The sequence below is a fragment of the Heloderma suspectum genome, chromosome 1, assembly GCF_057233095.1.
Source record: "Heloderma suspectum isolate Gila_16-S chromosome 1, 16-S_ref, whole genome shotgun sequence".
Taxonomy (NCBI): domain Eukaryota; kingdom Metazoa; phylum Chordata; class Lepidosauria; order Squamata; family Helodermatidae; genus Heloderma; species Heloderma suspectum.
Window position 1 is genome coordinate 354554373 of NC_139458.1, and position 21218 is coordinate 354575590.

The 21218-nt window shown below is 44.6% G+C and overlaps 1 protein-coding gene across 3 annotated transcripts in view; it reads left to right on the forward strand.

The window, feature by feature from the left end:
* IGF2R (insulin like growth factor 2 receptor) overlaps window positions 1-21218 on the forward strand; it is a 99903-nt gene that overhangs the window by 59458 nt on the left and 19227 nt on the right. For all 3 annotated transcript variants that reach the window (XM_084827951.1, XM_084827953.1, XM_084827952.1), the window contains exons 24-37: window positions 271-414; window positions 1947-2125; window positions 3775-3862; window positions 7209-7430; window positions 7899-8032; window positions 10176-10273; window positions 10676-10812; window positions 11582-11772; window positions 12302-12428; window positions 13316-13441; window positions 14304-14572; window positions 16717-16923; window positions 18298-18447; window positions 20363-20524. In XM_084827951.1, coding sequence (XP_084684077.1) covers window positions 271-414; window positions 1947-2125; window positions 3775-3862; window positions 7209-7430; window positions 7899-8032; window positions 10176-10273; window positions 10676-10812; window positions 11582-11772; window positions 12302-12428; window positions 13316-13441; window positions 14304-14572; window positions 16717-16923; window positions 18298-18447; window positions 20363-20524 — 2234 coding nt within the window. The remainder of the gene's footprint in view (window positions 1-270; window positions 415-1946; window positions 2126-3774; window positions 3863-7208; window positions 7431-7898; window positions 8033-10175; window positions 10274-10675; window positions 10813-11581; window positions 11773-12301; window positions 12429-13315; window positions 13442-14303; window positions 14573-16716; window positions 16924-18297; window positions 18448-20362; window positions 20525-21218) is intronic.

Consider the following 21218-nt stretch of genomic DNA (forward strand, 5'->3'; position numbering starts at 1 on the left):
GGTTGTACCCAGTGGTGGTCCTCTCCTAGTGGAAAATGTCTAGCTGTACAAGGTGAGGCACCCAATTGTCGTTGACCCCCCCTTATCTATTGCAGCACTTGAACCTGTCTTCATTTTTACTACTTTTGTGTTTTAATATGATGCTATTTTTTTGCTGTAAGACAGTCTGATATGGATTACTAACCCCTTGCAAACTGGAGTCTCATTTGGATAGGGTGGACTTAATTTAATCTAATCAAGTGTTTTGTGGTTCCTGGTTGTTGGTTTCAGATTCTGCTGGCAATGAGTATGACCTGAGTGACTTGAGCAGAGTGAGCGAGCCTTGGATTGCCTTGGATACATCAAAAGATGCAAAAACAAGAACTTTCTACCTGAATGTTTGCAACCCCCTTCCCTACATACCAGGGTGTCCTGGTAAGCCTCTTAAACAGATCTGATTTGTGCACTGGAACTAACCAAGGGACTGTCAGTACAACAAGCTACATCCACCTTCCCCTAGCTGGTGGCTTCAAGATGTTTTGGACTCCTTTTACCCCCATCCAGCTTGGCCAATGGTCCAGAATGTTGGGAGCTGTACTCCAAAATATCTGGAGGGCACCATGTTGGGAAAGGCTGAGCTGTATCTTCTCTTCCCCACACCCTCTCCCCCCAAATCTCTTCTTGTCCTCTGACGTCCTCACTCTTGCAGGATTTGCCTTCCTGCCTCACCTCTCTTGATGACCCTGGCTTGTTTGCTCTGATATCACAGCTCAGCAGAGGCGTTGTGGCCCCTCTGGCTACTACCCAGAACGTACAGCAGGGATGCAGAACCTCCTGTCCAGGGGCCAAATTCAGCCCTCCTGGGGTCCCAATCTGTCCCTTTGGGGTTTCCCCAAACTCCCTTCCCTTGGCCCCACCTCCTTTCCCCAACCATCACTTGTTTGGTGGTTTCTCAGTTTTTGCGCAGTTTCCCGTCATTTTAAAAAGATGGAAATGCCTCTCCTCAGGCTTAGTTACTGGCAGTAAGAGGTGTAAGCTACAATTTGCTGGCATTTTTTTGTAGTTTTGGCCACTCTCATTTTGCCTTTAGCCCTGCCTGTCACTGGAACGCAGCCCCCAAGGGCTTCTCCAAAATGGAATTCAGCCTGTGGGCTGGAAGAGCTTCAATGCCCCTGTACTACAGAGTTTATCAGTAGCTCTGGGCCCGACAGCTGAGTGCTAAGAGCACTTGAGATTCAGTTTCACACAACCTCTGATCAGGTGATCCTTCCTTTAATTTGTCGCCTAGGGTTCTTCAAATGGTGGGCCAGCCCTCCCCAACCTGATGTCCTCCAGATGTGTTAGACTGCAGTTCCCATTATTCTCAGCATGGCCTTTGGCCCATCCGGTTGGGGAAGGCTATAATATATGGATGAAATTCAATTGAACAGTCCCTGAGCCTTTTGACAGATGCAGAGATGATGATATGCAGAGCTGCATAGAGCACGTAGTGGCGTACAGGGAGCCTAACAGGTTTTCATGATGGATGTGACTAGTCTTTTGAAACTGCCTTTATTTTCATGCCATCCTAGGATCAAACTTAAACTTTTAGACATTATATTTTACCAGGGAGAAATAGTGACATTGGATTTGATGCTTGGCAACAAATAGGTTGGACTTTTGAAATTATGGAGCAGGTGAACGTTGTGGCTAAAATAAGTAGTTTTAAACGGTTAATAAAGCTTTTACGGTAATTTTCCACTAAAAGAAGCTGTGTGCATGGAAATGTTTCTAAAACAGGTGTATGTTCCCACTTCAGTACGACTTGTTGGCTGACCTTATTATGTACAGCAAGCAAAATTGAAGATCAGCCCAGACATGGCTGACTTCATTAAGAAGGGGAAAGCACTCTGTCTGACTTCCCTTTTTAAAAGGATCAGTGCAGCGTCTAATGGAAACGCATGCTGAAATGTTCCTTTTCGCTGCAGGTGGTAAAATAGGATCTTGTGTGAAATATGCTGAAAAGGGGCAGAGTCTTGGTATGATTCAGATAAGTCCTCAAGCTGCCACAGATGGGTCCCTCAGCATTGTGTACTCAAGTGGGGAGAAATGCAAAGATAACCAGCAGTACTCGACACGGATCATCTTCCTGTGTGATCAAGCTACAGTAAGTGTGTGTGTGTGTGTGTGTGTGTGCACGTACGCTCACAGTGAAATCTTACACTGAAATGTCTGGAGGCCATAATTTGGCTACCTGCAGCAAGCATACTTAGGGCCTGTCATCCAGCTCCCTGCTCAAACTTGTCTGCATGTGCAGCTCAGGATTTCCGTCCCCCTAAAAGAGAGAGAGGAGTTGTGCTTGCATGCACTGCTCAGGTCCTTTCCCCTCTTGTAGCCTCAAAGGACTAGTACCCCTCTGCGGCTAGGAGGAAGCATCTACGTGAAGCACTGCCATACAGTGGCATCTTTTGCTACTCAGATGGTTGTTTGGGAGTCACTGCTGCTCATGTTAGCAAAAACAAGGTAGTGGCAAATTGCATGGCTGCCTTAACCACAATATTTGACTCTTGCCACCCACTACCCACCGCTGGCCACCATCTAAGAGAATTCAGAAATAGTGACAATATTTTATCCTGTGTTACATGTTAGTAAACAGTTGCGCTAGCTAGAATAGCTTTGCATGTTCCCTTCTACTTGGAAAGAGCAGCTTATTTAGAAAGCAGGTGCATAGGACCTTAATAATAATGCTCATGAGGAAATTCTTAATGCTTTCTTTTTGAAGCACAAGTAATTGTGGCAATGAATAGCATTGTTAGTTCTTCTGCTCATTCAGGAAGGTAGAGAGCAGCACTCTTGCCCTGTGTAGTCTTGCAGATATTCAGATCTTTCAGATAATTACAGTAGATTCATGGGCTGGTCCCACTTCAACCCCTGTAAAACTGTCTTGGGCTGCATCCTGATATAGGACATGTGCATATACTCTGATTTGCATTGTGTCTGAAAAAAATGCCATTGTATAATGGGAGCAGTGGCTGTTTCAATAGGTTAACATTTTCCACAAGACAATAGGAGCTTTTCTACATGAGGCTGTTAATCGCTGTATCTACGTTCGGTTTTGTTGCAAAATTGAGATTTGAGCTCTACCCAAAGAGCTTTTCCTGTCCTGCTTTTCTGCTGTATAACCTCTAGGTGCAGCTGTGCTATAGCAGAATAGCTCAAATACACAAGGAGAAATAATACCCCATTTTCCCCACTCCTTAAAAAAAAACAAAAAAAAAACAAGAAAGTGCTCTAAAAAATCAGACATGAAACTGGAGGATCACAACAACATCTAAAGAGCCCATAAACACCCGTGAATAAGGAATCACAAGCACACAGTTGATGCCTCATGTAGAAAAGGTCTTGCTCTCCATGTAGATAAAAGATGTGTTGTGTCTGAGTTGTGGGGCGAGATGCAGATTCACTGCCACCACCACCATAGGTCTGCTAATCCAACAGCCAAGTGGTGTATTGGTGATCTAGCGAAGGCGCTCAGGTCTGAAGTGCAGCTCAGCATTTCCTCCCCCCACCACCCAAAAACTTTGGTTTCCACAAACTGTATAAAGCAGGCTTGACTGTACAACAAGACTGGCTCAGCCAAAGGATCTGTGAATGGCAAATCTCTCCGGTTCACAGTTTTTCTCACCAAGTGGAATTTGCATGAATAGGGAGTGCTGGTGAGATAGCTTAATGGTGGGTGGCGATTCTGTAGAGAATACACAGAAGGAGACCACTAGAACTTCATGTGTGTGTAAACCTGCTCCTATGTATACTTAGGGACCACCAGTGTTCCAACATGAAGAGGACTGCGAGTTTGTGTTTCTCTGGAGAACGCTAGCAGCTTGTCCTGTGCGCAGAGCAGAAGGCAAGTATGAGTGCTTAATATTCTTCTTTAACCTCCTAGTAGAGTCATCGAATCATCGAATAGTAGGGTTGGGAGAGGCCTACAAGGCCATCGAGTCCAACCCCCTGCTCAGTGCAGGAATCTTTTAAGTCAAAGCATCTCTGACAGATGGCTGTCCAGCCTCGTACATCTAAACCTCTTGGGTAAAAGTATTACATTTGGGATGCAAGAAGAAATGAGCCCATCCAGGCGGGTCCTTTCTTGAGCTTAAATGCAATATCTGCCTTCAGTTCTTCTGCCAACTATAATTCCAGATCCATGACAGAACTACTACTTGCAAAGCACATTGTGTAAGAGAGAACTGTATGCAGCTCATCTTGTGTAACTATCCCCACGCACATGCACTTTTTGTCCCCAGAGTGCTTTCTGTGCAGGAAATTCAAAGTTTGAAGCAGTCCTTTAATTGCAGCACCGCAAGATGCCTTATCCCCAGCCAAGAAATTGTGTTGTGTACAGTTCCTTGTATGCTCTCCATGCCCTGGTAAAAAGCAGATGAAACTGTTGTAGAAATACTGTGGCAAAGCTATCTGTAGTATTTCAGTACCTTTGGAGTTGAATCCAGGCTTGCACTCAGTGGAATTCCATTGGAGGTGGAGGAAGGGAGAAGAGTGGTTGGAGTTTTTTCTCCAACGCCTCCTTCCCCTCGTAATCCTCCAGTGCTACCTCCCACACTGTTTCCAGAGTGAATATTGGGGGGCGGGGATGCTGGGCACTGCAGGTGGGATGGGGGAATCACACAGAATTAGTGCCCCACCCCTTCTGTCCAGTAGGAAGCCTCTGGGGGATTCCCATTCCCTCTATGAATGGAAGGAGCATTTGCCGAGGGGCAAGTCTGGATGCATTCCATGGCATGACAAATGTGTTTGTGCAGAATAACTGGCAGTCATGCACGTTACTCTGGAGGCTTGAAAAATATGCATAAATATAGTAAAACAGAACCCTGCATGCTAGTAGTTGGAGACCAGACATGTTACACAATGTATAAAATCCCCATAGATGCTATTAGCTGAATATGCATGCAGCAGCGTGACACACACATTGCAAATGATAGGTCCCAATGATTTAACACGTTAAGGGCGCAATCCTATCAGGATGGCCATAACTCTCCGGACTTGGCAGCTTATGGCCATCCAATGCAGAGTGGGAGAAGCAGCGTAGGCAGTCCTTACTTCCGTGCTCCTCCCACTCTGCATTTTGGCTAGATGGGCCTTTTTGCAGGCCTGGCTGGGGTTCTGAGGAGTGGGCGGAAAGGAGGATGGGAAGTACGGGAGATACGGCATAAGCTGACCTCAGTCCCCTCCCTGCCCACCAGCATGCCCCCTTTCCCTCTTCTCCAGGATCACTTTTGTTACCTCAGAGTGGCAGCCAGCCAGTTCTCTCTGCAACAGCTGAAATGGGGACAGGAGTTCGGATTCTTATCTCTGAGGTTGGAGCGCTGACTCCAACCTTGGATCCCTTAGGATTGCTCCCTAAACAAGATATGGACATGCATTTTGACTTTTGGTTATATCCCTGACTGAGGGCGCAATCCTATGCATGTTTAAACAGAAAAAAAGTCCTACAACTCCCAGCATCCCCCAGTCAGCATGGCTGGCTGGGGAATGCTGGGAGTTCTAGGGTTTTTTTCTGTCTAAACATGCATAGGATTGCGCCCTAAGTGTCTAAGTTTGGTTCTTTGTGTCTTTACAGTTGAGGACAGATTCAAGACTAGGGTTTTACAAGTTTGGATATCATTAAAACTACACGGATAAGTTGATTTTTACCCTGGATCAATTACTGGGTCCTAATGATGCGTTTTTGTCACTTTCTGACTGAAGTGCCAAATTTGATTTACCTGCTATGGCGGAATGGCAATACTTACAACTGCAACATTCATTAGAATCTAAATTTGGTCAGGCCCATTTTACAACTTCAGAGTCTCCATTGTTATTAGAAACACTTACAGTGGCTGATCAGTCATATCGACTCATGATTTCTCTATATAAATACTTATTATCAGTAAATACGATACTCAGAGTCTAAGATGGGAATGGAATAGAGAACTGGATCACCCCATTTTGCTTAATCAACGGATTGTGGTTTTAGCGCCTGTACCTGGAATATCTATAGATCTTAGGCTACATCTTATTCAGCAAAAAATCTTGCTTCGGGTGTATTGGACTCCACAACATCTTTTTAATAAGGGTTTGTCTAATTTGCATAATTGTTGGAGATGTAATACACCTAATGCTTCTTTCCATATGTTTTGACAATGCCCAAAAGTCCTCTTCTTTTGGGAGGAGATAAAGTTTGCATTGGAACACTCTTTAATATTTAATGATGTATATGTCCTCTTAAACGACTTATCGTTTTCCTGGACATTAACATATGGTCAGCACAAATGGATTTTCCGAGCCCTTTTCACAGCCAAAAGACTGATATTACAAGATTGGAAGGATAAATGCTCAGCCCCTATAATGTGATGGATTGAGGACTTAATAAGGCTATCAACATTTGAATGGGTGGTGTATAGGCGCCACTTGCGAAAGGGCAAATACACAGATGTTTGGACTACTTTTGTTGACACGCATAATCTAGCTTTTGTAGAAAGTTGTACTTAATGTAATATCGATATTTTTAAGCATGCAATGTTTTGTTTTTGTTTTGCTTCCTTTTTTCCCCAACATTTATTTTGTTTTGTTGAAACAACAATGAAAATTAATTAAAAAGTCATCAAAACTGTGCATATCAGTATGATTTCTTTTTTTTTTTTTAATTATTAGAAATTTCTTCAGTAATTTCTAGGCGGGTTTACATAAGCATACAAAACCAAAACCCCACAATTAAAATACAGGTAAAACAAATATAGTCTAAAAAACATCAAGATCTTAAGAGCCAGGTAAAAACAGTTAGCAGGGCTAAAATTAAGTCTAAATGGCTTAGGAAAATTAAAAGGTATTTGCCTAACACCAGAAGAGCAACAAAGCACGTGCCAGGTATATCTTCCCGGGGAGAGAATTTCGTAATTGAGGTACTGCCACTGAAAAGACCCTCACCTTGTTATCCAGTTTCCTCACCCTTGGTCGCCGGAGGCATCTCCATGTGCTTTGCAGATTGATGAAATGATTATCTTATAAAATGATTTGTGATGACTACCTCAATTTCAGTGACATGCTGAAGTGAATGCCCAGACAAATTAATGTTAAAAAATGTTCTTGGATATCTCTGGTGAATCAAACCTTCTGTAGGTTTTGCGTTCCATTTGGGGATAAAAGTGTATAGCTTGTATGATCAGCTTATTTTTCTTCTGGTTTGGGGGTTCTTTAAGGTGAGAACTGTCAAGTGAAAGATCCAAGGTATGGTTATGTATATGACCTGACATCTCTGCGTGGGAAGGAGGATATCCAAGTAAGCACTGATGAATATGACTACTACTTCAGAGTCTGTGATGGACTAACAACGGGGAAATGCAAACAGCCAAAACAAGCTACAGATGTTGTGTCATCGTGCCAAATCAAGAAGGACGACAGCACTTTTAAAAAGATAGCAGGTAAAACTCTGACTCCATTATCAAGAGAGGTTGTCCAGCTCTGTAGGGCCAGATGCCTGAAGCATCAGGGTATGCTTCCAGAAGAAACTGACCAAAATTGACCTTTAGTAAAAACTTACATCTGCCTAGTCTTTCTCTCTAAGGGGGCTGTCTCTGACCCTACTCTGTGTGCTGCCACTGGCATACAAAAACAATTTCAACAAAACTGTGATCTTTGTATATGGGTGGGAATGGAGTTAATATCTATCTATATAAAATAAATTGCTGAAATGGGATTAGGGTCTAAATAAAAGCTTTCCTTTTTTGTTTTAAAGCTTTCATCCCTTTATTGTGCTCAGCAAACTGGACATTGGCAAAGAAGTAAAGTAATGCTGCGTGTCCCTTGACTCTAGCTGAAATCTGTTCAGTTAATGCTTCCAGTACCAGGCAGTACTTTTTTTTATTAATACGCTGTTTATAATTTATTAGGTTTGCATACTACAAAGCTGACCTATGAAAATGGATTAATCAAAATTAACTACACCAATGGGGACACTTGCCACAAGATATATAACCGGTCTACAGCCATATTTTTCTATTGTGATCCTAATCCAAAATTGGAGGTAAGCAGGCTTGGAAGTGGATTACTTCCAACAGTACTAAATATGCTTAGGCAAAGACTTTGACAGCTCTCTTATTTCAGAGAGAGGCAAGCTCTACACAGACTCCAGCCATATAGAACGTGTGTGAAGTAGAAGATGAGGTTGCGCAGGCGTGCCCTGGGCCGAGCCCTCCTGATATTTGTATGTTGGCTGTCACATTCAGACAGGGGCCTGTGCTAGTACAACTCACTATGCCCATGTTCAGTCCACATTCTTACCTTTCCCTCTCTCCTAATTTTGTGCAGCAGCAATCACTACTATGCACGTCAACTCCCATTCTTTTCTCATTCAGTTTCCTAACATGAAGTAGACCAAACAACTGTGTGGAAGAAGTGAAGTGAACCAAAATACTGAAAACCCTAGTATTCTTTTAAAGCAGAGATGGAGAATCCTTCATCTGTTGAGGGCCATATTCCCTCGGAGGTAATTGGTCAGGAGCCACATGCCAGTGGTGGGAAGACGCCCCCCCCCCCTGCTTTTCTTTCTTATCCAGGCAGGGAGGGATCCTTGCATGTCAGCAAACTTTCAGGGTAGGCAAATGTGGGATCTAGCAGCCGTGCAGTTTTCTCCTCGTCCAGGACAAGCAGCAGTTGCCTGTGAGCAAAGAGCAGAGCAGCAAGCAATGTTTTCATAGAATCATAGAATAGTAGGGTTGGAAGGGGCCTACAAGACCATCAAGTCCAACTCCCTGCTCAGTGCAGGGATCCAAGTCAGAGCATCCCTGACAGATGGCTGTCCAGCCTTGTCTTGAACGCCACCAGTGTGGGAGAGCCCACCACCTCCCTGGGTGTTGTATTCCTGATCAAGGTCGGCATCAGGGTCAGGATTGTTGGGTGCCTGCCAAGGCCCACCACCCAACAGGGGACCCACTGTTTCATTCCAGAGGACTCTGTACCTCTTGCTGTCTCGCCAGCTTTCCCCTAAGCGTGCCGGCCGTGACGGGAGAAAGGAGAAGGCGCAGCAGCCCCTACTTGCCTTGCCCTCTCCTTCTAGTCAGTGTGCAGGTTGGGCCCAGAGTGGTGGGAGAGAGCAAGTGAATGGGCAGTGGTAGCAGTGGCAAAGAGGAGGCAGCCTGTCCAGAGGGAATCCTGCCTGAAAGACCTGCAAACTCTAAAGCAGACACTGCCTGAACTTCTTCATGGCCCTTTCAAGTAGGAGCTAGCAGCCATAGGCTTTTTCCCAGCCTGGATGACATGGAGCACTAAGAACTGTGCTTGCAGTTCACTTTCCCCTCCAGCCTTAAAAGAGGAGTGGCACCGAGATACCAGCTCGCAGCTGATAATGTAGAGCAGGGATCGGCCACACGCAGGCCACACGTGTGTGTGTGTGGGGGGGGGTCCTTTGCACCCCCGCCCCAGTTGCTGAATTTTGGTTGCGCACAGCAGTGGCAAGAAGAAAAGGTGCCATTTTGCTTTAAAACAAGGCATGCAGAAAATCCACACTTTGCTAAAAAAAAAAAACAACATCACCCTCCCCTGGGGCTTCCGAGAGTGCGATTTTGCATTAAAATACGATATGTGCTCTCTGTATGCACTGTTTTAAAGCAAAGATGCACCTTGCCACTGAATTGCTGCCAAAATTTGGCGGCAGGGGTTTTACAGTCCCTGGTGGATTCTGTGAGCAGAAATTGGTCCCCGGGCCAGCCTGGTTGCCCACCCCTGATGTAGAGATTAAACACCGAAGTTTTCCCAGAAAGAGAAATTTGTTAAATCTTGGCAACACGTTCAGACGGTATTGCTATGCTGGTGGACTTAGTTGTGTTTGGCAGCAAAGCTGGGTTGGGGGGGAAAGCAACACTTCCCAACACGTATTTCAAAATGAATAAAGGAATGGCAAGGGCAGGAATGCTAGAATCCTTGTGTTTCATGCAGGTTGTACAATTAAGAGAGATGTAAAAATCTGTACATAACAGAACAGTAACCCAAGTATTGTGCCAGGTGCGAGAAGCAGTAGCCTTCATTTCTTATATGAATTGCAAATGATTACCATTTTGTCATGTATAATCGGTTGCCCTGAGCACAGATGGGTCAGGTTGCATGCTTTCAGCCCTACTGGTTACGTCGGCTTGCATACGTGATAGGTGTTTTTGTCTTTATTTTCTTAGCCAGTATTTCTGAAGGAAACTGAGGATTGCACCTATATGTTCGAATGGAACACTCCTTTGGCATGCCCACCTTTCAAATCTATCGAATGCTCCTATAAGTAAGTTGCCTTTCCTCAGGGCTCTGAAATAATATATCCTGTCTATTCTGTCTGGCTGGTGGTAATGCCTAGCGCATTCTAGCAATCTAGTGATGTTTATAGTAACAAAGGGAATCCCTAACAACTGGGTGGTGCAGAGATGGTTGGATGTCAAAAGTCACCCTGTTCTACAGATTCTAGATCTCAAGATAACTCAGGTGCTCTATGCAGCAAGAGATGGCATCCTCGGTGTAGCTATCAGAGGAATTGTGGTGGTGGTATGGTGCAATATAAGCTGTACGTTTAAAAGCGATTGGGGCCGGACTGGATTCTTTTGATAGCATTTTTGCATGCTTGTTCTGCGTTTTTTCAGGATACCTTCCATGTGCTAGTTATCATAAAATGTCCTCTGTTCTATTGCAGAGACAATACTGGCAACTCCTACGATCTCTCTTCTCTGACACGACACAAAGAAAACTGGGAAGCCATTTCAGGGACTAACTCTACACAGAAATATTACATCAACGTCTGTAAATCTTTAGTGCCACATAAAGGAACAGGTAAGACTTGGAGAGGCAGAGTGCGCTGTTTGCCCAGCAATCTTATGGAACAGACTGGGTGGAATTCTAAATGAGCACCCACCAGGTTCTTCATGAAAGGAACTCGGGTTCTGTGCCAAAATATGCCACCAAGTTATACTGTGTAAATTAAGCCTAAATTTGGGGGCATTTTTCCTTTAATGGCCGCACCTTGAAAACTGGCAGCTCTTAAACGCTTAAAAGAAAATATATATTCAAGATCTTTCTATACCATCAATTAAAAGGTCTGAGGGTGGTTTACAATAGTTCATAAAATACAGTAAAACAATTGCAGAAAAAATAAAAATGCGTCAGAAGTTAAAAGCCTGGGAAAATGCAATAGTCTTTGCCTGGCACCTAAAAGACATGAACATAGGCGCTAGGCAAACATCTCTGCCAATAGAGTTCCACAAGCAGAGCATCCAAATGGAAAAGGCTCTCTTCCTGGTTGCTGCCCATAGACGTTCGGAAGGGGTGCGGGGAGGCGGCACCCAGAAATGGGCCTCCGAAGAAGGTCTTATTTTACTTATATTAATATGCCACATTTCAGGGCTATCAAGTCCTTACAAGGCAGTTCATGCTTCTTTGTAAACATCTTTCTGAGACTTAAATTGGGGGCTTTTTTGGTAGATCTGTATAAGCACTCTTTAAGCACATTGCTTACCACCCCCGACCCGCCCCCTCCAGTGTGTGTTGGTGTCAAGCGATACCAAGTTCTTTTTTCTCCCCCCCCCTTTTGTGCTGAATTTAGATTTCTGTCCACCTGATGCTGCAGTCTGCCTGATGGATGGGTCTAAATATGTAAGCTTGGGTGAAGTGGCAGAAGGACTCCAGCGGCAAAGTGATGTTTTTGTTCTTAAATACATCAATGGGGAGAAATGTCCAGACCAGATCCAGAAGAAGTCTACAATCATCCGCTTCAAGTGTGATGAAAACAGAGTTGTAAGTATGCTTCAGTAGGTTGGATGTTATAATTTGGAAAGGGTGAGGAGGAAAACAAGGGCCGCTGGGTTGAATTAGAACCCTGTGTCCTGTACATAGGACGAGTAGAGATAATAGCGGACCACAAATTTGTGCCTGGTGTGTGATACAGTCCTCCTTACCACTGGCTGGATGAGGCAGTGCCTAAGCTATTCTGGGGTATGTGAGCTCTTCCTAGGGTAGCTAATTATCGATATGGGCTTCTTGTGTAGGAAACAAAGATGGACAGGCTTGTGTGGGAAATAAAAATGAATAGGCTTGTGGGCGAAGGCTTCCACTATCAATCCCCTGACCATCCTCCAGTTCTTCAGTGTTGGCCACAATAACTTGGATAGGATCTTCTGGAGAAGCGGGGAGGGGCAGCTGCTCCTCAGTGGTCAACGTGGCCACATCTTGCTGCTTTTCCCAAATGGTGAGACGGTTTTGTGAAAGATCAGCAGCACCCTCTGCAGAAGCTTTGCGAATGTTCACACTTGTAATTTTTGTTCAGGACTCCAAGCCAGAACTAATAACAGCCCTTGAGGATTGCGAATACACTTTTTTGTGGTTCACGGTGGCGGCGTGCCCTCTGAAAAGCAACATGCACAACAATTGCACAGTATCCAACCCTCATACAGGTAACGTTTTGATGCAAATGTAGGTCTGATGGTTCAGAGTAACTGGAATGAGCAGGGAGGGAGCAGGGGTGGGCGTTGGGCTCACGGTCCCTCTGTCTCACTGAAAGGACAACCCAGGCCAATTTGAATGCAGGATCCTCTCTGACCCTGCAGTGCTGAGCCTTCATTAAAGATGCAGGCAACAGTGAAAGTCATCCCTGTGGCAGTTAACACATACTCGCTTGTGTCCATTAGTTCATTCCTCTCTGTCCCTTGAATCTTTTAAGTATTTGCCATCTTGTCAGACTGCAGGAAAATCTGTGCACTCATATGATCTCGGTGGCAAGAATGGGGCTGCAGCCCTCCTCAGTCAGAGAGGTTGTGCAGGGTAGGGCTCTTTACTCTGGGGCATTAAAACAAGGTGCCCAAATAACCTTCTGTCACACTTGTAGGGCTGTGGGACAGATCCTCCAGATAACCATTCTATAAGGAGAGACTATAGCCAGTGGTAAGGGTGAACAGCATAAGCCATCAGTACTGTCACTGTAGCTTTTATGTTGCTTGTCTAGAGTAATAGGAACACTGTTGGTGGACTTCACTTTGTGGGCCACTTCACAGATTACAGTGAGCTGCGGCCAGTCGCAGCTCCCTCATGTGTGTACCTGTATGGTGCATGTATCACATTCACACTTATGCTTAAAACATCACAGATGTACTCCTCAAAAGTAGTGTGTAATGTGGTCTTGACTGGATCCCCCTTTATTAGTTTTACTTGGTTTCCTCCTGCTGGAAAGTAGGTGATAATTCTCCAGCATCTTTGCCATCTTTGGCTAACACAAATCTGATTCTGAATTGCTTTCTCTGCAGAAAAGCAACATTATTCCCTTCCCCTCTCCATTTTCTTACAGGCCATCACTTTGACCTTAATTCCCTAAAGAGGCAGGATGGCTATACTGTGTCTGATTCGAAGAACCACAGAACCCTCTGGTTAAGTGTGTGTGATGAAGCTAGAAGTCCATGTGGTAGTGGAGTTGGTAAGCATGGTTTATCCCCTCAGCAGCTTGCTCAATTGTTGATGTTGAGCCCATGAAGAAAAAGATACAGGGAGTTCATCATGAAACCGTCTTTACTTAAACCCAAGCAAATCTAGCTACCAGGTCTACTACTTTATATCGTTAATGGGAGAGATTGGACAATACGTCTTTACGCAGACCTGTGGTGGGCAAGAAGAGGCTACCTTCCCGCCTGTACATGTCTGCTGCTATCAGTGATGTACTCATTGGTGTAACATTCTTAAAGGTGTTCATGGGTAAAATCCAGCACACAGGGTCAGATCACACAGTCAACATCTGGGATATTGATGGTTTGATCTGGACCTATGCATACACTGTTAAGGACATTATGGCCATGCTTGAACAGCTAATGCCATTGTTGACAAGATGGGTGTTGTGGGTGGGGAAGGAAGATGTGTGCTCACTCCCCACCATGTATTGGAGACTGGATCTGTTGAAGGTATTATTCAATCCAGCCCGTGCTAAGAGGCTAGGTAACATTGAATTTCTGGGTTCATAAGCCTGGATAATAGGCCACTGTTCTGCCCATTTTATAGATGGGGAATTGAGGCTGAGAGCAAGTGACTGTGTTAAGGCTGCCCAGTGGGTCCATGAATAACTTGAACCCAATGCTCTGAGAGCCAGTCCTGTCTGCAGTCCACTGATTTGTTGATACACCCTTTTTGACTGAAGCCCTCGGAGTCTGTTTTGCTCTGAACTAGTACAGTCACTCTCAGTTGGGTTCAAAATGTCTCAAACTAGGAATGGATCTCAAAACGGCTTAACTCAAAATTCCTTCTGTCCTAAAGAGCCACTAACATTGCTGACTTGAACTTGTGATCAGGTGTCTGCGTCACTGATCGCCATCAGCCATCTGTTAATGCTGGAAGACTGAACAAAACACTAATTTACGAAGACAAAGTTTTGAAACTTGTCTACGAAGGTGGAGAATCCTGCCCTGCAGATCCAGACGTGAAGTACAGAAGCTATTTCAGCTTTGTGTGCAGGCCTGATGCTGGGCCTGGTAGCCAGCCAGTCCTTGATTCGTTTGAGACGACGTGCGCTTATTATTTCTCTTGGCACACAGCTTTAGCTTGTGAAGAAGAGAGTGTGGTAAGGGAATTGGCACTTCATCATTTTTTTTTTTTTTTACCAAGAATGGTGTAGTAACAGCATTGTCTGCAAATAGCATTTTAAGTTTGGGAAGGCAGGTGTTAAAATCCTCCACTTTCAGAGAAGGTTATGAGGTAGTACAGAACTCATAACACTGGATCAGCCTTCCCCAGCTTAGTGCCTTTCATATACTTTGGACTTCAACTCCCATCAGCCCCCAGCCCGTATAGCCAGTGGTCAGGAATGCTGGGAGTTATAACCCAAAACATCTGGAGGGCACCAGGTTGGGGAAAGCTGCACTAGATTTATGTTACTTTGTGCTTTTTGCTGCAGGCTAGTGTTCTTTGTTTTTTTGAAGAGGGATATGTGTCAAACAGTAAAACAGATGCAGTATAATTTCTACAGACACATGAGGAGTTGAAAGTCCTGCTAAATGCATTTCTAGCCAATAACTGGCACAGTGCAGACACAATGCTGCTCAGGATTAAGGGAACAGGATCCTAAACAGAGTTTAGATTAATCTTAACCAGAGTAATCATGATCAGACATGATGCTCTGGGGGACGGGGCAGAGCAAATTTGCATGCAAGAGGGCAGGGTGATGTAGGACCACATGGGCTCACGATGCTATCCGGGGTCAAGGGATTACACTATGTCTACACTCTTGTGTGTTGTAACACCCAAGTTGGGAAGAATAGTCTTAGTGGTAGGTGAACTGAAATCTTTCTTTTTTTACATTACTATAACACTGTGCTTTGAATAATGTAACGTCTGATCAATATAAAATGAACCATATTCTCCCATGAAGCAGAGGCATTATGAGGGATGGGCTAATCAAAGCTTGTAGCTCTTGTTTGGGCCAATAAATTATCAGCAGATTAATTATTTGGCCTTGTCTACAGCTCATCCCCTAACCATGTGTTAAGTAGGAATGTAGGAAAATCACTTACCTTTCGGGGATTATACTGATGGTTGGGGGGGAGGCGTTCCATCCCTCCCCCTGGAATCCTCGCCAGGGGGGGAGGCGCTCCGTTCCTCCCCCTCCCAGAATCCTGGCCGGCCGGCTGTGCTCCGCAGCAATTCTGCGGAGCTGCCGGCCGGCTCCGCCAGCACCCGGACATCCGGCCGCTGGCTAGCAGGGACGCAAATGGCGGCGGCCATAGCCGCCGCTGTTTGCGTCCCTGCAGTCAGCCGTGATAGGCTACATAAATGTTTACGTAGCCTATCATGGCTGATTTAAAAACAACACACATATGCAAATGGCGGCGGCCATGGCCGCCGCCATTTGCGTTCCTTATTTTGGCACGTCTTAGTCTATGTAAACATTTACGTAGACTAAGCCGGTGAAATAAGGGGAACGCAAATAGGGGAATAAGGGGAACGCAAATAGGGAAAAAATAAAGGGAATGCAAATTTTTCGCCGTCTTAGTCTACGTAAATGTTTATGTAGACTAAGACGTGCCAAAATAAGGAACGCAAATGGCGGCCATGGCCACCGCCATTTGCATATGCACGGGGTTTTTTTGTTTAAGTCAGCCGTGATAGGCTACGTAAACATTTACATAGCCTATCACGGTGTTTTTTAAAAATCTAGCTACGTAAAGATTTATGTAGCCTATCACGTTTTTTTGTTTTTTGTTAACCTGGAAATGGCGGCGGCAGCAGCCGGTCGGAAGACTGGCCACTGCAGCCGCCGGAGCTGCCGCCGCCGCCAGAAATATCTGCCCAAGGTAAGTCCTGTCCCCCGGGGGGGGGCCGTTCCGCCACCAATTTCGGGGGGCCGAATGCGTTGGCATTCGGCCTCCCTGAGATCCGTGGCGGAACTTTCGTACATCCCTAGTGTTAAGTCTGTTGCTTTCACTGGCACGTGCTTCCAAGTAAGCACGTCTGGTCTAGAATTAAGATAGGAATGATTTCAGCTGCAAATGTTCAGAGAGATGGGAACCAGACTTCTGAGGGAAGATTCAAGTTGGGATGAAATAAGCACATGAACATGTAGCAAGATAGAAGGGGAGAAGCCCTAAGAGAAGAGAAGATCCTCACGAACAAGTTAAATGATTTTCGGTTTTTGCTTGCTACTAATGGCTGTAAGGGCTGCTTTGTGAATCTTCTCCTCCTCCCCTCCATCCTCCCTGCCCCAAACAGGTGGAATGCTCAGTTACAAATGGCAGCACAATAATTGACCTCTCTCCTTTGATCCATCCAATGGGTTCCTATGAGGCATTTGATGACTCATCTGCCCTTACTCCAGACTTCTATATAAGCATTTGCCAGCCACTTAATTCCATCCAAGATGCTAACTGTCCACCTGGAGTAGCTGTCTGCATGGTCCCAGTTACTGGTCCTCCTGTAGTAAGTATTGTCATCAGCTTGCATCAAACTGTTCTCTTTAGCAAAAACGTTTGTGGTTTTGGAATGCATACCTAGTACTTTGGCTCATTCTAATACTTTATTCCTCAGAAGCACTTCTCTCTGGCCAAGTCAATGGTTCTACATAGTGACTATTACTTATAATCAAATGAGGACTGAAGTGTGGGGGTGACAGGGAAGCAGATCTGGTTATCTGTACATTTCCCTGCCCCCACCCCAAACCATATGGGACACAGTTGGGAAGCCGCTCCCACCAAACTGTGATCGGTATCCAAAGAACTGCACAGGTTGTTTTCTCGTACTCAAGAGAGCTTTGGACGTGTGTTTTCTGAACAGAAGCTCCCCGTGCCTCACTTCAAAAGCCAAAGGGGAATTTTGCGAACAATTCTGGTATCGCCTGTGTCTGCTATTAAAGGAGTTTAAAAAATAAAATTAAAATAAAAGGTCTGTTTGGCATGGGCAAGCCCTTAGGTACTCGTTAACAAGCCCTTATTGAATCCCAGTCCGTAAACATTGCAACAAAGTTTAAGAAAAGAGGGGATATTATTCACTCTAAGCCTGAATTAAAATGTGGAATGTTTAGTTGTATTAAACTGTAATTACTTTTTTTCACGATACACCTCCAACTCCTGATGGGGCGCTATTCTGAACAGATAGAGGAGTTTCAGATGGTCGTGAAATTGGCATCACAGCGTTGTACTGAGTGTGCTGGCTTTGTTACCAGTTCTGAAATACAGACGCCTTCGTTCCAGCTCTGTGTTTCTAAAGGTTCCTTGTGCACCTGTTTATCCACTTTTGACACTGTCGAGGAAAGGAGTGGGCCAAAGACAGGATGGTGGAAAACCATGACTAAGCCCCTCATATTGAATCCCTTCCACATGTCCTTGTGTGATGAGGTGGTGGCATTCTGGACTATTTCACTGCAGGCGGGGGAGGCAGCTTTTTTGGAATGGTTTCCTAGCTCAAATCTCCTTGTCTATAGTAAATTAGTTATCTCCCTGATGTACTTATCTAAACTTTCTCCCTGGTGGTGCTAGTTTTTCAATACAAGGAGTGGGGTATTCTTCAAAAATTGAATAGCCTGCTTGTAACCTCACATAGTATATAGCCCAAGAACTTTGCCATCTCATTCCTCATTACTTGTTAAACTGCTCTCATCACCTCCAGCTCGTCAATTTCTCTCATTCTTGTTTCCAGTCCCCCAGGTGGAATTAAGGTAATCCCTTGCACAGTTACGCAGAAGTTTCAGATTGCTTTGGTGCTTACTGACACTAATAGAACTTGCTTGTTGAAAAGACAGGTCAGTGGTACAGTAAAGTAGTATAACCAGGTTCATTTATTTGGTTTTCAATTTAGGATATTGGCCGCATCACTGCACCTCCCAAGCTCAACATTGCAACGAATGAAGTTTATATTGCTTTTAACAGTACCACTCCATGTCCAGAAGACAAAAGCCTCAACTATTCCTCTCTCATTGTGTTTCATTGCAACAGAGGAGAAGATTTGGTAAGAACCATCTTACTTTGTTCACTGCTAAGCCTGGAAACAAGAATGGGTGGCAGTCATAGACATGGACTCATAGGGTTGGAAGGGGCCTGCAAGACCATCGAGTCCAACCCCCTGCCCAGTGCAGGAAGCGTGATTCCCAGGCGGTCTCCCATCCAAGTACTAAGCAGGGCTGACCCTGCTTACCTTCCGAGATCAGGCGCATCCACCCCTCTCCACCAGGAGTAGTCATGGTTCTGGAAAAAGAATTTCAAAAGCGTATTGGGAAAAGGGTGACAAAATCCATTCCAAACTGATTTGCAAGGTACCTTAAGAGCCTGTGGTGGGTTTGTACTGGAAATTTGAAATGTACGTACCTCCTTCCACTTAAGTCTGTCAATCCCGCAGTTACTCGCCCATCTCAATGCTAATCTTCCTTAACTATGAGGGCAGTGATACATTTGCTGTAGCTGACCATCTTTGACTCTACCCCACCCATATAGCAGGTCTGAACTATTTGCTACAGAAGGCACTTGTTACTTTGTGAATGGAAGACCTGAACCTATGTCATCCTAGGCTGTTAGTAGGACACCAGTTGGGTTTCAATGTATACCCCAATCCTTCAAACAGAACCATAATAGAAAGGGAATGTGTATAATTTGCAGCTCTTGCAAAATTCAGGATTGCAAAGCCCTGGGCTATTTTCTTGAGGAATGTGGGAGTAGGATATGGAGCAGCAGGTATAGGAGAGGGACAGGGAGATGTGCAAGGCACTGAATCTTCTCGATGTGCATGAAATGTTGTGTACCTACTAGATTTCCTGCAATCATGAGATCTTGCATGGAAGTGATTCTTGGGATTCTCTCTCCTTTTTGCTCTGGATAGCAGATTCCGTGCCTCAGTATTTTCTGTACTTTGTGGGAACATTGAAAGTCTAGGCTTTGAAGCCAGCTGCACTCATCTACCTAGACTTTCAACATCCTGTCTTGACAATCTTAGTCATCTATTATTTATTTATTTAAAATATTTCTTGGCTGCCTTTCAGGGCAAGAGCCCTCCAAAGGCAGTGTACAACAATAAAACACATAATAAAAAACAATGCACTAATAAAAACAGTAAAAGCACAGTAAAAAAGTGAGCATATAATTAAGGATGCTGACAGCAAGCTATGCAGATTGGAGAAAGCCTGTGCCCATAACCCTATATCAAACACTGTAAATTCTTCAGCTAATGGGGTCTAACCCTGAGCATAAGCACACAGCACATCCCCACTTTATTTGCTTGCTTTCTAAGTGACTTCCCATGAAATCAGCGTAAAACCAGAAAAAAACAGGGGCCCTTTCTTACTTTCTCACTAGGATGGGAAAAGATGCAGCATGACAGTTTCTAGGAATACTTGGGTATAGTAAGAGCCTCAGTCACATGGGAAGTTGATTTCCATTCCTGTGGCGGTCCAGTTTCCACGAGGGGGCAATGCTGGTGTGAGAAGTAGCATCGCTGACGCCTCCCATATTATCTTGGGCTTCCTGCACTTCCAGAGTACATGAGAAGAAGCCACAGTGCATGAGTTCCCATGTTACTTGGGTAACAGAAGAGTGGCCGTACAATCAGAGTATTAACTGTATTAAAATTTTGGTGGTGGAAGGGGTGGATATCAGGTACAGATCAGCTTTTTATTAGCTATGCAGATCCTGCCAACAAGTTTTACTTTACTAAGTGTATTCATGCAGGTGAAGAAGATAGGATTATGTGTGAACTGGTGGGCTTAAAGCTGACAAAGCCATAAAAGAATATGCATTAAAGCAGACTTAGTGGGATGGTATTACTTCAGTGTATGTTTAAATTCTAAAAGCAGCAATCATTCATGCTAATAGCTAACCTTCTTATGCAAGCATCTGTCTGTCAGACCTAAACCTTGTTTGTCTTTTGGTAACAGGGGAAGCCCAAAATGATACAGCAGTCCACCTGCAAATACATATTTGAATGGAGTACTCCAGTTGTATGTCCTGATAAGGTGGCTGTTTCGGGCTGCTCAGTGACGGACGAGCAGTTGCACTACTCTTTCAACCTGTCCAGCCTTTCTGGAAAGCCTTACAAGGTGATGTATTGCCATGGCTGGTCAGGGAGCTGTATACTTTAAGTCACCTTTTTTCTGTCGTGTAAAAGGAGAATTTGGTCATGGCTACATGCTAAGCTAAAGGCTGTAGCTCAGTGGTAGAACACATGCTTTGCATGCAGCAGGTCTCAGGTTCAATCCCCAGCATCTCTAGTTGAGTCATCACAGCATTATACACCACTCTTGGCAAGTTCTCCTCCTCAAAAAGGATCCAGATGCACTGCTTCTAATTTCAGCTTGTGCTCTCTCTGTCCCTGGATATGCACCTCTTTCTGTGTCTACTTTACACCTGTTCAGTTCTAAGATCTTTCTAAACTAATAGTGGAAGATCTAGTTTCTTGGTGTACTTCCCCAGGTGGTCCCACAGTATGGACTAATAATTTCATACTTGTAGGATGGAAACTCCAGGTTGGAGCGTCCCCTGTTTTTCTAGGTGGAACAGGAGAAGTGCAGGGGAAACCCAAGGAGTATCAACCTTCTTGTAAACAATGGCTGCATGGGAATAACCAGGGGAAAAAATTACCGTCTTAAATTAGTATGGGAGTAGCTCCAGCAGCACACAGTTCTAAAATATTGCTTGCTTGAAACTGAGACTATCATCTGTCCACAAAACAGCAGCCAAAGTAAATCTATTGCCTATAGCACTGTGCTTCTCCTTGCTTTGCCTTTTAAGCAG